Here is a 17,088-nt window from a genome sequence, read left to right as displayed (position 1 = left end):
CCCTAGAACAAGTGATTCATGCTACACTTGAAGGAACACTGAGCTTAGGGAGATGTAAACACTTAGATATAAACACTTAGGGAGATATAATCACTACAATGTAAGAAACAGACCATATATTGAATAAGAAAGGTTGTTTGCCTTGGCAGGAAGACTGTGTAGGCCACAAGACTACCCTGGAGAAAAAGAGACCCAACTTGTTCTGTCCGTACTATAGAGTAAATGCAGCTGGAGGGCGAGATTTGGGGTTGTTCTAAAGAGTGTCCAGAGTCTGAGCTGTCTGACAATTGAGGAGGGGATGTCCTGAGTCATCTGGACACCAAGTGGAGATGACCCTGGGCTGTCCACTGAGAGGGGGCACAGTGGGAGCCTGAGCCCTCAGGTGGGGGAGGAGCCCTAAGCCCACCCAGACTCGACTGGCCTTCTGATCAGTTACCTTAAGAGAAAACTACGACGTACCTGGAATTAGAATCAACAGTAGTAATGAGAGTTTCCTGAAACAAGAGAAAAAGTGAACTTTAAGGGAACATCTGAACATTTATTCAATTGACTAAGAACTTCTTTTAAAATAAGATAATTTTCAGTATATTCTTCAAAACACATTGAAAGGGAAAATTGTATCATAAACTTTTCACTAAAATGCCTATTTTCACCATTTTTTAGAAGAAAAAATTTTAAGAATCATCTGTATTTAAATTACTTACAGACATAACCTAGACAATTTGAAAAAAAAAAATTTAAAAATAGGCTACATAAAATATCCTCTACACAGTACACAACTGAATAATGTAGAAACTGAAAACTGATTATCATATACACGGACACATAACCCCACCACTACCTTTAGGAAGAAAAGTTTAATTCTTTAAAAGCATGAATGAAACCTTCAATAAAATCAGTTATTTCATTCAAATTTTATGTGAAGTAAAAGTGTACCCAAATTGTATTAAAAGACATGTCAACCAAAAAGAGAAAAATAAAAACTGTCATTTAAATTATCACACTCTGGACCACTACCTCTCCTGGCCTTCTCTAACTCTGACAAGACAGCTCTAAAAAGTGGAGGCCTCAGGAACTGACCTCACAGGGTCACTAGCCAAGAAACCTCCGAATAAGGACGCCCTGTGTGTGTGCTGGGGTCTTTCACAGTTGGCCTATTTTGCCTTCCAGAACTTTCTACAAGAACTTCTGTCAGTACCATGAAAGTGAACTAATTTTGGCTCTTGAAAAATACATACTTCCCCAAACAGATGAATAACTAAGGCCTAAGGAAAAATAAACTTTCCTGGCTTGAAAACTAAGAAGCATTCTTTAGAAATTTCACACCAGCGAAAGTATTAGTGCCTCAAAGGAAGGTAGCCATAAGTAAGGCAGCTTCATCTGAGAGTTCATCTCTGCAGTTTCCCAAAGCACAAGATAAGCCATTAGCAAAACATCCACACTCCGCAGTGAGGCAAAAAGCTGCACAGAGCGAGGCAGCACATTCATTAGAGAAACCCCAGGAGAAGGCAGAAAACTGTTAGGGAAGAGCAAGCAAATCAGTTAGGAGACCCACAAACCTGGAAACATGGCCTTTAAGATTCCTGACACAGTAGGGGGGAAAAAAATAAGTCATTTAAAAAGAAAACTTCACACAGTTATTATCTTTTTAAGCAATGTTAAATCTTAGCAACTACAAAAAGTATTCATAACTACTGCAAGATTATTTTTCAAATTTTGCGTATATGAATAAAATTAACAAGGATTACCAGAAGTCACTGGACTGTGCAAAAGGATTATTCCACTATTAGATGACATAATAAATTCTGAAACTGGAGCACAAGAGTTCATTGAAAGTAAAATATTATTGTCACAATAGAAAGTTAAGCCCAGAAGAGTAAACAGAACTCAGACACAGATCTGTTATTTTGTTATACCAAGCACGTGCATTTTACCAAACATGCTGACAACTCTAAGGAAACTAGGCTGGCCTACCTCCTCGTTCATCACTGCCCTGAGCGTTAATGCTAAAACTTTTAGGGTACCTCACCGCCAGCAACAACAACGATCTTCTAAAGAGCTGTACTTTAAAAGATTATATACATTTCTGAGTGTTTATTATCTATTAGGCTCTTAACCCAGAGATGCCTGAGAGCTAAAGCAAGTTTGAATTACCATTTACCACACTGATGAAAAAGGAAACTGAAACTGTCTTCCCCATCCAATGGTCTGAGGGGCCTAAGTTGGGCTTCTGTGTGTAACTAACAAATATGTCAACAACTAACAGGCAAAAAAGACTATGGTTTTTATTACAGGCTCTGCCACCTGTTCACTCCATGACCCTGAGGGGTTCAATTTCACATAGGAAAGATTAATAATTCCATCAGTACATGAGAAGCTATATAAAAATCATGCAAAGTACATCAAGTTTTTGCAAATCAAAATCATCTCATTTATACATTTATCTACTTTAGCCTATTCCTTAATTGGAATGCTTTCCTAAAAATATCAGGGACACTGATATTTTTGCCTTTGGAGTACTGAGCCTACAGAAGAAGCTTAAGAGACTGCACCCGCCAAACCTGAGATGGGTGCTAGCCATGGTTCTGCAGTGTGACCTTGAACAAGGTCAAAGCTTGCAGCAAGGTCTGAGCTTCACTGTTTTTACCTTCCTGGAAGGTCTATGGATCCCACAGGGATATCATGAGACCCAAACAAAGTCACTTAAACAGCAATGATTTGAAAACCACAACCAAGAAAAGGTATTGATACTACTGATACCCTCCATGTAAGCAAATTTAATAGATACAAATTTGTTTAAAAATGCATCATTTCTAGGTCTACAAATATCTTATCTTGGCAACTAAACACCATGTTTTCCTTTGGGCAGGGTCAAGCTAATAATCTTTGTTGCATCTTATTTCACAATTCAACTAGGTATTTTCAGTGGCAACATTGAAAAAAATCAGACCACAGCTTACATTTATCAGCCTGGAGATAGACAGATGGTTATACAGAGACACACACACCAAAAGAAATACCCAAGGACACTCTCTTCTGGCAAACTAGAAGGATAAGAAAGATAAATCCAAAAGAGTAGTCGTATATTTTTTTTCATTGTATTTGCTTATGTCCTCTAAGAAAGACAGCAAGTTCTTACCCTACTTCGGCTGATCTAATCAAAGTCATATATGTTCTAAAAGAGGAGAGAGTCTGTCTTTGGGAAATACAGCAATATGGTAGGAGACCTGCTTACCAACTCAGCCCTAGTTTCTGTTTGTAGGCATCGTCGTTTGAGATATGACTGGACCTACATTAAATCTAACTTAATGTAATGAGCCTTATCAAATCCTTTATTATAGCTGAATGATTTACACCAAGATTATTAACATCCTGAAAACCTAACAGGAAAAAAGTATATACTTTTTCCCTGACCTGATTATGGAGAAAAAGCAAAGACTACATGCATCACAGGATTTCAGTTACCCAAAAAGTAGCCTCAAAAAAGGTGCTAATGTCGTATGACCCAACAGCAAGAACTCAGCAGCTGTTACAGAGGCAATTCAAATTCTGAAGTCCATTTTTTGTCTTCCCAAAGTACTCAGATCACCAACACTGAACTTTCTGAATAGGGAAAGGAGAGACTATAAATGAAATTGCTTTGTAAGAAATAGCATTAATCAAGACTTATATTATACCATCTGGGGTATGAAGGTAAACATGGCCTTTATGCTCTATTGGATTTACTGCTTTGATTTTGCTATAGATTAAAGAGAATGTCTTGTCAACAGCAGCTAGCAAATGAGTTCACCAGTTCTTTCATACAAGCCCTGTGGAGTCTCACTGTTGGGCTCTAATAAAAGCAAGAAGAGAAACCAAAATGGAAAAATTATTCTCTCTTTCTGTGGTTTAAGCAAAACGTTCTTCCACGGTCCTTTAATTACAGGCCAACAACTATTCTGTCTGCTTGTACTTGTCAGGGACTCTGGTTGTTGTCATCAATTCTTACTATGGATTTTTCAAATGTAAGTGAGAAGACCAGCTCAGCGAGAAGGGCTAGTGAACCAGGGCATAAAATTAATATCCCCTAGAATATATTTTCCTTTCCTAAGGAAAAATGCATCAAAAAGTTATTATTTAATTTGATTAACATTAAATTCAACCAACAAATACTTATTTAACACCTATGTCCCAGGGACACGGAGGTAAAGAAGACATGGGTAGTGTCCTCCAAGGTTCAAGTATTAAGACCTCTGCTCAGATTTTAAGTTCTCTGAAAATAAGGCTCGTGTCAAATCTTTCAGATCAGAAGCACAGTGCTACTTATAAAAGTAGCTCTTCAAGAGGTATCTACTGATAATTACGGTGAAAAAATGATGTATGGAGAGTATTACAGAGAGAACACACAAGCTGTCCTAATGAAACACAATGGCTGGTCTATACACAACGTATTTTGCTGAGCCAACAGGTTACATATTCATCTAACCTATGCTGGCCTGGCCTCATTCAAATAGCTGAAAGACTTCTGTCCTCCAGTTTGACAGGTATGAAATACAGTGAAGATAGGCACGGCCACTGAGACACTGGGGATGACACACTTACCGAAGGCTTGGTTAACTTTGCTCTATCATCCTGCAATTAAAAAAAAAAAGGCACATTACAGAATGAAAGAACATTTACAAAAGTACCATGTCCAAAGCAGTCACTTTTACTGAGATTTTTTAGAAAACATTACTATTCAGTAACTAGCACTTTAGGTTCATCTATCTAGGTTGTTAATTACAAAGTTTGATCCATCTGACTTGACTGCAAAAATTAATAGCTGATTAAATGATTAATTTTCAATCTAGAGTTCCAAAGTTTAGAACATCATCCATGATAATCATATTTATATGTTCATGTGCATATACATTTATTAGACTTGGATTTTAATCTTCAATTCAGGGAGCAGCTGAGACCTAAGTAGATTATTCCCCTGCTATCCTGTGAAATGAGTGTATGTATGTTTGTATACCTGTGTGTGTGTGTGTGTGTGTGTGTGTGTGTGTAATTTTGTGTCATATCCTCAGTGAATTCCTGCAATCTCCCAACTACAGGGTTGCAATTTTCTTAAACCTCTGCTTGAGGTAGTCCAAATTAAGGGTCACCTAAAGGTGACCACAGGGAATCCCAGTAAGCAGATAAGGCAGAAATGCTGTAGTCGCAGTCTGAAAACCCACCTCTTCTACACCTACAAGTTTGGAAAGGAAAGAATAAGGACAGAATCAAAACATTTTAAGGAAAAGCCTCTCTGGTTACCATAAAGCTACCTCACTTTGGTGAAGTATGAAGATCAAGATGAAAACATGTGGGTGAATAAACTCTCCAGGTAAGTGAAGCTCATTCTTTCAGAGTACCCCCTCCTACCACCAAATAAACAAACAAACAAAAAAACCCTACCTCCCCAATTCAATGGAAATTGCTCTAAAACAGATTTCCTATTTTTAGGCCTTCCATAAAGAGCCTTTAAGCTTTCCTTCATTCATGGTCATTGCAAGAAATATCAATCAACTTTTTTTTTTTTTTTTGGCAATGTTAAATTTCTTAGCTTGGTAATTGGTACACAGGAGCTTATTTGATCAATATTTTATGTGATGCACCTATTGATTTATATTTACCAAATGTTTTATAATAAATGACAACATTAAAATTATTGGCAAGTACATTTGGCAATTATATGTGATTTTTATTACAATCATAATGACAGAACTTTTCATGTGGATTTTTGTTTTTCAGTGGTTTCTCAGAGTGCGTACTTGGGCTGAGGCCACATGCCTACATTAGCCCGCTTCTAATAGCGCCCCCACCCCCTCTGGCTGGCTCCCCATGAAGCAGCACGAGCTGGGAAACAGGAGACCTTGCGGCCCAGCTGAGAAGCCCAGGTGCTCTCTAGAGGTAAGAACAGCCGAATGCATGGTGTAGGAGGCTGCATCTGTTTGGAGAACTCTGCCACCTCTTCCCAAGTATTCAGCTACCTTCCAGATAACTTTGGTTGACAGATTAGCAAAGTTTCATATAGTCATTCAAAACTGCCACAGAAGGGCCTAAATTCATACTACAGCCCCGGGTTTATATAAAAGCTAAATTAGGGAGCATAAAGTCAGTCCAGGGATTGGCATCGACCGTGACGTTTTCAAAGATCTGGAGTCAAGTGAGAAGAGTGAGGAGAATGTGTAAGTTTTACAGAAGACAGAGTTTATTCATTTAACAGAGGTGGTTTAAAAATTTTTTAATCATTTTTTTAGAATTGAAATATCCTCAAACTATGAGAGTAGAAGGGAGTTTCTTAAGAAATATTTCTTAAAATATTTTAGTCAAGGAAAAAAGAAAAAAAAGAAACCATGCTGGGTCAATGACCCCCACCTTCTAAAATATGTTGCTCTGTGACACTTCATAGTCTAAGAGGCACTGTCCCCCAGCCCTGGCCTTGGGTTAGAGGGTCCTGACTCTAAGTGCCAGTGAAAACTGCAACCAGGGAAATGCAAAGAAATTTCTGATCGATTTGTTTAGGACAAGAATGGTGTTATATAATCAGGAGGAGTTGTTTTTGCTTTACTTCTTCAATTTCATAATATGCAAGTCTACAATTTTGAGCAAGGTCAACCCACAGCCTTAAAGAGAGTAAAGGCCCCCAGTAAGGTACTTACCGGATGAAGTTCCCCAATGATGTACGTTTTGGACAATTCTCTAGCATCTGTAGAGTGTCCCACATCCTCAAAACTTTCAGTAGCATCCCCTCCAGCTTGTTCCCTTAACACTTCTTCCCCACCAGGATGCTGTTTGAAGGACAGATACAAAAAACAAATTTTTTTTCCCAGGTAAATGAGTCAAAAGGAAGTGGCCAGTTTCATTAACCAAATAGGCTACTCTAGAAGTGGTAGATGATAATGTGTGAGTACAACTCATCCATATGTGGATGAAAACAGCATACTCTTCTGTATTTAATTTCCTTCTTGAAAGTTCATTAGAATCTTTCTCCAATAGTCAAGATGTTCATTTCCCCAGATCACTCCTATGGCTGTAAAGCATTAGACACATATTTTTAATCTGCTGGGAATGTCCTCTTTGCTTTTCCATAAAGCTCTCAAAATTGTTCTTCTTGACCTTTACCCAATCTATTTTTTCTTGAGTCCTATACCCTGACCTTTGACTTCTTTGATCTAGGTGTGGACTTACGCTACTACACCCTAGATGGTAATTGTGTGATAACTCATCTTTGAAAAGCACCCTGTCTGCCTGCCAAGTACAGGAAGTGTATAGCCTGTTGGACAGGCAAGCATATCCCCTGCCTGTAGCAGAACTCTCTTTCTGGTAGGAAGAAAAAAGTAAGCAAGCAGGTGCAGCAGTAACTTGCCCAAGCTGCTGCTGGATGGACAGATTATTGATGGGGGACAAGGAAGGCAAAGAAGAAAGAGCACCACTCCACTGGGGGTTGGGGTTAAGGCCTTGGGCAACAGAAGTATTTTAGTGCTCTTAGCTGCTTCTTAGCTGCTTCAATTAGTAAAACAACAGATGGTCAAAATGCAGGGAGGGGCTGACAAGGGGGCCCAGGCACAGACACAGATGAAGTCCAGAGATCCTCAGGCAAGGAACGGAGTTCTCAGTCAAGTAAAAAGAGAGTAAGTGCTTGGTTATATCACCCTGAATACTTTTATGGGTGAGAAAAACCTTCTTAAATTGAGCCTATTTCCTTAGATCAAATTTGCCCTGCCTTTGAGCAAATCACCTGTAAGCACGTGTCCAATGACTAAACAAAACAACTCTCCTCTGCATAACTGAGAGCACTCTGTTCTTAATTTCTCCCAGTGACAGAAAATATAAAGGTACATAACAGAGAACAGTGGACAATTACTGTTTTGAAATCCATTTCTCCTCCTACTTTGTTTAAATATATCTACTGCTATAGAAATCTACTTGGTTTTTTCCTCTAAGATTGTAAACGTTATCCATCTACATTATAGTAAAACTGGAAAACACAAAGAAGAAAATAAAAATCACCAAAATCAGCTATGGTCTTGCCATCTCAATAGGGCTGGATATACACACATGTACATGTGTAAATAATTTTTGAAAGAAAACGGAGATCATTGCCTTATGCATACGGTTTTGTTAGATTAAAAGCAGATCATAATACATGATACAGAGACAGTATTGCCTAGTGGTTACTTACTACTACTATGTGAACTTAGAAAAATAATTGTATTTACCTCATATAATTTTTTAAGATTAAATGTGTTCATATAGGTGTCTGACACATAACATATGACCGATAAACATTATCTAGCATTTTCATTAAATATTTTCCAATGTCATAAAGCATCTTTCCTCAACATTTTTAAACAGCTACCTAATGCTGCATGCTGCAGGAATTTCCCAACTTATTTAAATGTCTTCTATTGAGGGCACAGAATATCAGAAGTCCACTTTAAACAAACATGAGAAGCCACACCAGGGGGATGGCTCACTCTGAAAGCCAATCTGAAGCTTCCTGATGCACTTCCAAGGCTGTGGCAATGGAAACCATGATTTGTTGATTCTGGAACAGTCTATTTACTGTTGGGCATGGACTGAGGAGTACAGAAGCAAAACACAAGAGATATAAAATGACAACTTACTCAGCACCCACAAATTATATAAGTACACAGACTGTTTTCCTTCCATGTGGGTGGCTGAACTCATGAGTTCCTTAACTTTTGGTTCCTATTAAGGATATGTGAATATAGACAAATCTCTCAGAGCAAATCATTAGTTTCCAGTTACAGCTTATCTTCAAAGGAAATTTTCAAATAAGGTTAAAAACAGATTAGCATTTCCTAAAGCATCATAAAACTAAGTTTTTAAAATAGAGAATTTTGATTTTTAAAATGCTAAAATGCAGAAGGTAAACATTCAGCTTCATAGAGAATAACACAACAGCCTTAACCTGAAAGAAAAGGGCAACTTCTCAACTTAATTTCTGACCAAGCAAGGAAAACAGGAGAGCATGTCTCTACATGTACATATGTGTCTGTCTAGCTATGATTTAGACTTTGCCTAAACCATCTCTGTGAGATAGTTGTTTTCAGGGGAAAAAAAGAAAGACATCTTGGGTTCCACTGGTTCCACTGACCACTATTTAAGAAAAATGAATGAACTGACACTAAAATACATTTGCCCCACTCCAGGGATTTTTTTAAACAGTAAAAACAAAAACAAAAAAACAAACAAAAGCAAAACAAAAAAACACACCAAAAGAACAAAGTTTTTTTCTTTCTCCCAGAATAAAATAACTCAAATCTTGATAAGACAGCAAAAGATATGGGACTGGCTTATTGTAATATCGGATATTTTCCTTGAAATATATTTATGATGTGGGGAGACACAGAGACACACACTTTGTGAAGTAAATGAAGTCTAATGATGGTTTGAAACTTGGTGATTCACCTTGTCACTCTCTTCACTCTTGTGAGCAGATTCATGCTGTAGTTTTAATATGCACACATCTCATTATCAGCCTGAAGGAAACTTTCTTCCTTACCTGTCAGCACTCTTAAGAGACGGGGACACTGGTGTTGATGCCATCTTGGTTACTCCCAGAGATGGTGTATGTCTATGGTTTATGCCAGAAGCTCTGAGAAAACTTACTGTTGGGCAGCTTCTAGAATTTGAGAGGGACTCAAAGAAAAGGAAATGCTTCAAAGAGGAAAGCAGTAGAATAACAGGTGATGAAAATCATCTGGAGATTTTCTGAAAGATTTAAGGAAAAGACCAAAGTGCCTAGTCACACGCAGGCAAGATCAGAGGTAACAAAAGAGGTGAGACTCTCTTAAAGAGTCAAGAGTCCTGAGCCAAGCCCTGAATTCTGTCCTCAGAAAGCAGCACTCACGAGGGCCCCCACTCATCCCACCATGTGGTGGCAGTCAGCAGCTGTGGAGCCCAAAGAAAAAGAGATGGGACAGAATATCAGGGGTGACAGTAAGGAGGACCCAGGAAGGACAGAACTGGGTGCAGTTGTGGGAAAACTAGCCATTTCCACTAGAGCTGTCCTAACATAAAGTCTCCCATTTTTCCAGAGGAAGATTCATTTCCCATTTGTGTTATTATATCCTAAAGTCAATGGACTCAACAAACACATGCCAAGTGTCTCCATGTGCCAGACACCAAGGTGTGCCAGACATATGGAGCAGAGAAGCTCTCAGCTCCTGCCCTGGGGGATTTATAAACTAATAGGGATCCACTGGAATAATCTGTAACCGTACAACTAACTGCCGGTAAAAACCAATGTTCTGAGACAAAAGAGCACAGTGCCGAGAAGGCTGCAACATGAAGGACTCAGGAGTAGCTCCACTGAGCTGAGATACGAAGCAGGAAGGAGTCAGGGTCAAGAAGGGGCAGAGACAGAGGGGATGAATGTCCCATGGGGCAGGGAGAGGCTGGGCAGGGGAGGGAGAAAGGACAAGCCACAGAGGGCAGGGCAGGCCACACAGAGCTCTAGGCCCTTTCAGGGATTCTGATCTTTCTCCAGCAAGCGATGAGAAGTCATTGAGAGATCTAAGAAGGGAAGGTAACAAAAGCAGATTTAGTTTTAAAAACATAATCTGGTCTTCAGAGTGAACAACAGGTATAAGGGCAGGAAAGGATCCAGGAAGACAATTCGCTAAAGCCATTACAATAATCCAGGCAAGAAAGAGCCTAAGGCAGGCTGGTAGCAGCCATGGAGATAAAGAGGCAGGGAAGGACAAAAGGCAAGAGAGGAAGGACTTTTTTTTTTTTTTTTTTTTGAGAGGAAGGACTTCTTGATAGGTTGAAGAGAGTGGATGAGAGACAAGATGCAACACAAGGATGCAGGTTTGGGGCTTGCCCGATTGAATGGATGATGGTGCCAACTGTTGGGAATGGGAATCCCAGAAGCAGACCAAGTTCGGCGGGTAGACTGGTTCCAGCAGGGCCTCCCCACACTCACTGTGTCCACATACCTGGTGATCCAATAATTCCCTCTGTCTGCCTCTGCAATATCTCCATTCCACAAGTTACCCAAACACACCTTGCTCTGACAGCATATGAGAAACCCCAGGTACAAACCAGGGAATACCAATAAAATAACTGGCAATAGCTTTTACTCTTGACATCCATAGTTAAGGGTAATCTACAGGAAAATATATTTGAAAAGATAAAAGATTAGCACAGTCCATAATTCAGAAGACATTAACTGCCACAGCCCCACTCCACTCTTAAGGACACTTTCAGGAAGACATGGTGAATTTCTATGGTATCGACAGTAACGCTGGCTACCAGGGCCCGAAATTACATCTGACTTTCTACTTTTCGCAGCATAAAAGCCCTCAGAACCTTCGCACAGTGGATCTCTTCTTAAAATGCTGGCTTCTCATGGCTGCTGGGACAGCAGACCCTCCTGGTTTCCCTTCAACCTCACTGGCCACTACTTTCTAATCTGTTCATCTCCAAGTCTCAACACGGGAGCACCCCAGGGCTCGGTCCCTGGCATTCTCCCATCCTCTACTTACACTAACTCTCCCAGTGATTTTACCTGGCCTCCAACCCAGAAAATCACTGTTCCCTAGTGAGTGCAGTTGAGTAATACCTGGCTTCCCCTGAGCTCGAGTCCTCCCACCTGCAGTAGCCTACCTTCCATGTTTACTCAACATCTATTCCATGTTCCAAACACAACATAACACAACCAAAACCAAATGTTTTACTTTCCCTCAAAATGCACTGTTTTCCAAGGGTGCCTGGGTGGCATAGTCAGTTGAGCGTCTGACTCTTTATTTCAGCTCAGGTCAGGATCTCAGGGTCCTGAGATCCAGCCCCATGTTGGGCCCTGCGCTCAGCGAAGAGTATGCTTGAGGTTCTCTCTCCTCTCCCTCTGCCCCTCCTGCTCATGCTCTTTCTCTAAAATAAAGAAATAAATCTTAAAAAAAAAAACAAAAAAAAATGCATTGCTTTCTGGAATTTCCATTCTCAGGAAACAGTGCCACCATGTACCCAGTTGCTATGGTCCAAAACCAGAAGTCAAACTTTATTCCTCTCTCCTCGGCTCCAACCCACCAGCAAATCCAGGTGGTTATCTTCAAAACATACTCAGGATCCAACCACCTCTCCCCACTTCCGACACTGCCACCCTAGACCAAGCTACCAACACCATACATAAACGACCACAATGGTCTCCTAACTGGTCTGCTTCCTCTTGCCCCTTGTACAATCAGCTCCCTCACATCATCACACTATGAGGACTTTACGAAGATGATTAAGGCAATCTAGGGAAGGGCTAATGCTAGCCTAGCCCAGGGTGGTTGGTCATAGTGGACTTGAGGAGAAGTAAAAGGGAAGTAGAAAAGGAAAACAGACATGCCTGCAGATTCTGCCCACACCTGCAAATATCCAAAGTCTTTCCAGCTTTCTGGGAGGGCAAAGTGAAACCTCCGTTGCTCAGTTCTAGCCAGTTTGGGGGCAGGTCCTCAACCCTGCCAAACTTGTTCTCCATGTCAGATCCCTCCCATCTGCCTCTGCTTGGAATGTTCCTCTCCCAAACTTTATGTGATTCCATCTACCCTTCATTCATACTCAAGTTGGCCTTTCAGAGCCCTTCGAGGATTTCCCCATCTAAAGAGCCCACCCCACACCATGTTCTCTACCCACTTCCTGTTTTGTTTGCCTTCATAGCACTCATTACTACCTATATTTATATCAATTTGTTTATAAGATTCATGTGGACAGACTTTTGTTTGTCCTACTCATCACTACTGCCCCAATATCTAATTCAATGCCTGGCACATGGCAGATATGAAGAAATATTTATAAGTAATTGTTGGATAAATAAAAGGAGACAGGCACAGGTCATTGCACACTGGCTTTGGAACCATTACATCTAACCAGTTATGTGGCTGATGACAACTTTCTCATTTCAACTATTCTAGCCCATACCACTCTCCTTTCCCTGAACTGTGAGAGTTCTTACCATTCAGAAACCATATAATTTTACGTTTAACTGCTAATTTATTTAATCAAAAAATTTACTGTCTACTCTGAGCAACACATTGTGTGGGACACACAGAAGTTCATGAAAAAATCAGCATGGCTCAAACCTGAAGAATCATGCACTTAAGCTGAGGTTAAAGAAATAACAGAGAAAAAACCCTTGGCCTTCACTAATACAGCCTCACAGTTCTGACTAACCATGAATGACCCACTAGGTCCTAACCATGTAGTAACATGCAACACTGCTAAACATGGAACTGAATCACTCTCCCTGAGAGTCAGGAGCAAATGAGGCACATAGCTACTGCCCAGCATCCATAGCACAGTGCAGTTCAATGATTCTCAACTTATTTTCAATGCTGTGACATGTGTGATAAAAGCTTTTTTTGTGACAAGTGGCTCTGAAAAAAAGTCACCTGTTAATAATGGTGACGGAAGTAAAGAGAAAATCAAGAAGTATAATAAAGCAATGGTTTTGTTGCCAGACATCAGAAATGGGGTTTGGAATAAGATGTGAATTCAGAAATGGCTTCAAATTGTGATACAAATGGTTCCACCAAATACAGTCTCTCCACGGAAACCAAGTGGCTCACAAAGCTGCTTTAGTGAGTGTTCTAGACCAGTACTGCCCAACAGAACTTTCTGCAATGATGGACATATTCTATATCTAAACTGTCCAAGATAATAGCCGCTACTCACAAACAGCTACTGAACACTTGAAATGGGGGTGAGAAATTGAATGTACAGTTTTTTTAATTTATTTAAATGTAAACCAGCCATGTACGCTCATTAGCTACCACACTGGATGTTGTAGCTGTAGACAACACAAAACTTGTTAAGATTTTTTATTTTTTTATTTATTTGACGGAGAGACAGTGAGAGAGGGAACACAAGCAGGGGGAGTGGGAGAGGGAGAAGCAGGCTTCCTGCTGAGCAGGGAGCCCGATGCGGGGCTCGATCCCAGGGATCATGACCTGAGCCGAAGGCAGACGCTTAAGGACTGAGCCACCCAGGCGCCCCTACACAAACCTTTTGCCTTCTCTATAGAAATTAATTCCACGGGCGCCTGGGTGGCTCAGTCGTTAGGCGTCTGCCTTCAGCTCAGGTCATGATCCCAGGGTCCTGGGATCGAGCCCCACATTGGGCTCCTGACTCAGCAGGGAGCCTGCTTCTCCCTCTCCCACTCCCCCTGCTTGTGTTCCCTCTCTCGCTGTGTCTCTGTCAAATAAATAAAATCTTAAAAAAAAAAAAAAACCTTCTGCAAGACATATAGACAACCTAGGTGAAAACTGAAAAATCATTTCATTTGCAATGAAAGATACGTGTACTTACTACATGTGGGCATGTGAGAGACCACACAACACAGCAACCCCACCGCCTTGGTAGTGCACTGCGTCTCAAGGTGAGGAGGCTCACAGATAAGGGCCAATGGCTAGAACAAGGGATCAGCACAAACCAAACTGCCTTGGGAAAAAAAGCTTTTGTCAACTAACTCATCCAACTCAGGGAGAGGCCAAGATAAAAGCTGATGATTGCCGAAGGCCAAACGACTCTTCTCTGTGGTTATGGCGGATTGTAGGATCAAGCCTGACTTGTTTTACCAACCCTAGGGCATCACAGGGTACGGCTGTTGAAGTCCTTGCCAAATAAGGACAATGCAATAAAGACTGGCACGACACAGAGCAGTTTACTTATATTAATTTAACAAATTATTAGCTTATGACTTTAGTCCTTTTACAATCACTACAAGTCTGAAGTGATCTCTTAGGCTCTTCAGTTATACTCTACTTAACATGAGAAATACAGTTGTACTTGTGAATTTGAGGGTTTATCAAAGTCAAGGGACTCACAAATACATACAAAAATGAGAGGAATACCAATAAGGCAAAAAATAAGAAGTGTTAAATGAATATCAAAACGCAAGGAAAGAATAAGTCATTCCAGACAGTGGACAGGCAACAATGGAACCCTTCTAATGCCGAAAGAACGACTGACAGGGAAGGTGAGACTACCCCTACCTCATTAATGGCACTCACTGAGTCTGTATGGTACTCAGTGATCTAATAGGTATAGTACCTGTTTTCTAAAAAATGTAAGAGCTCAAAAAGAAAGAAAATATTACAAACTTGATCAATATTTCTTTCCTGGGCACCAAATATCCATAATGAATTAACCAGTATTTACAGTCGTTTGGACAATACTGAAATAGAAACAAGCTCAGATTTTCATTTCATCTTAAATTAGTAGTGCCATGCTCGTATTATGAGGTAAACACTGATGAGTTACGTGCTGTGAAAAATCCACACACTTCAGGGCACCTGGCTGGCTCAGTCCGCAGAGCATATGACTCTTGATCTCGAGGTCATGAGTTTGAGCCCCATGCTGGGGGTAGAGTTTACTTTAAAAAAAAGAAGAGGAAGAAGAAGAAAGAAAAAGAAAAAGAAAAAGAAAAATCCCCACACTTAAAAACCAATGACCATATTGTCACTTTTCACCTACAGAGCCAGCCTAGGCATGATCCCACCCACCCCTCTTTCCAAATATACTCTACTGGTAAGAATTTCCTTTAATCTGAGAAACAGTCAGTGGAGGTAGAGCTCAAACACGCTTGGGATTGCTTTGTTCAGGAGGGATACCACTGGTAATCAGGGTTATCCCAACACTCACAGCCTCCACTCAGAAACCCTATGATAAGCTTCATTTATAACCAAAGTTTAAATAATCTCACTGAGAAGACATGTGGTCTGTTTAACACTAAGGAGCTCAATGGTTTATACCTCAGGTCATTACAAAAAAGACCGTGACCCAAACCTGATGGCAAGACTCCCGTGTTCCGCTGATGTCACAGCAGCACAAGTGGTGAAGGCCAGTCCTAGGAGAGCTTCTTCTTACACCTCATCCCCTAACCCCTGGATATTCTCTGCTTCAGTAATAACCAGTAGCAAGAGATACCACATACAACACACAATGCCACACACAACATGTAACTCTTTTCAAATGAAAATAAGTCCAATTTCCCATACACAGAAAAAAAAAATGAGTATCAGAGTAAACTACAAGGTGCTTTTCCAGAGCCCAACAGTACAAACATATCAGGGGACCAGGTACAAAATACATACAGTCAGTGAAGACAAAGTCTTAGATTATTTTTTTGTGTCAAGAGACCAAGAATAAGAATATCAACATAATGAAAGCGAGACCTCAAGTCCTTTTTAGAATGAGGCCAAAGGGAAATGCTAAGTAAAGGAATAAATGCATAATTAGAGGATTTTTTAAACTGCAATAAAATTATATTTCATATTTAGTAGTACACTAAATAACAATAAGTAATGCTAATAATACAGTAAAAAGTAGATCTATAAAAACTGGCAAGATTAAAAAAAGATAAACTTAGATGCCTCTCCTGATAGAGATGTTTTCAGTAAGTAATAAATTCTTATTAGGAAGGCAATAATCTTTTTTATTTTAAAGGAATTTTTCCTTTTTATTTTTTTTCCTCAAGAGTACTTTTTTAAAATTTGAATTTCCACTTTTATCACATGCAATAGAAACATTTTTAGAAATAGCTTAATATTTTTCAAATGACTATATTTTTAGTCATCCTTTTGTTGTTAAACACCATGAAGCTACAGAGATCTGTTATATCCTTACTATGCCATAATGTGATTTGTGAATTTTTTTTTTTAGTTTTTATTTAAATTCTAGTTAGTTAGCATACAGTGTAATATTATTTTCAGGAGTATAATACAGTGATTCAACACTTCCACATAACACTGGTTCTCATCACAACAAGTGCCCTCCTTAGTCCCTACCACCTATTTAACCCATACCCATGCCCCTGCCCACCTCCCCTAGGAAGACAATAATCTTAATGAGAAAGAAAATGTAAAATCAAAGTCACTATAGATAGATTCAAATGCAGCCTGCAACGACTATTAATTCCAAAACTAATTACTGAGCAAAAATACTTTCCAGGTCCACTCTGCATCCCTACTGTTTGCTTCTGTGACTGCTACAATTTCTTGGATTCTCCAGCCAGAAAATAAAGATGGGTACAAATTATATTTTTGGAATTATCTGTGCAAGTTATATTCC

The 17,088-nt window shown here is 39.8% G+C and overlaps 1 protein-coding gene across 2 annotated transcripts in view; it reads right to left on the bottom strand.

Moving 5' to 3' along the window:
- Positions 1-17,088, bottom strand: part of LOC110577181 (cytochrome b5) — a 37,414-nt gene that overhangs the window by 3,141 nt on the left and 17,185 nt on the right. The window contains exons 2-4 of one of the 2 annotated variants that reach the window (XM_021686420.1): positions 6,666-6,794; positions 4,582-4,611; positions 460-494 (exon numbers count right to left, since the gene is read on the bottom strand). In XM_021686420.1, coding sequence (XP_021542095.1) covers positions 460-494; positions 4,582-4,611; positions 6,666-6,794 — 194 coding nt within the window. The remainder of the gene's footprint in view (positions 1-459; positions 495-4,581; positions 4,612-6,665; positions 6,795-17,088) is intronic. The other variant, XM_044920875.1, reaches the window with a different exon arrangement.

Source organism: Neomonachus schauinslandi, chromosome 14 (assembly GCF_002201575.2).
Source record: "Neomonachus schauinslandi chromosome 14, ASM220157v2, whole genome shotgun sequence".
NCBI classification, from domain to species: domain Eukaryota; kingdom Metazoa; phylum Chordata; class Mammalia; order Carnivora; family Phocidae; genus Neomonachus; species Neomonachus schauinslandi.
This window is presented reverse-complemented; position numbering and strand designations above follow the sequence as displayed.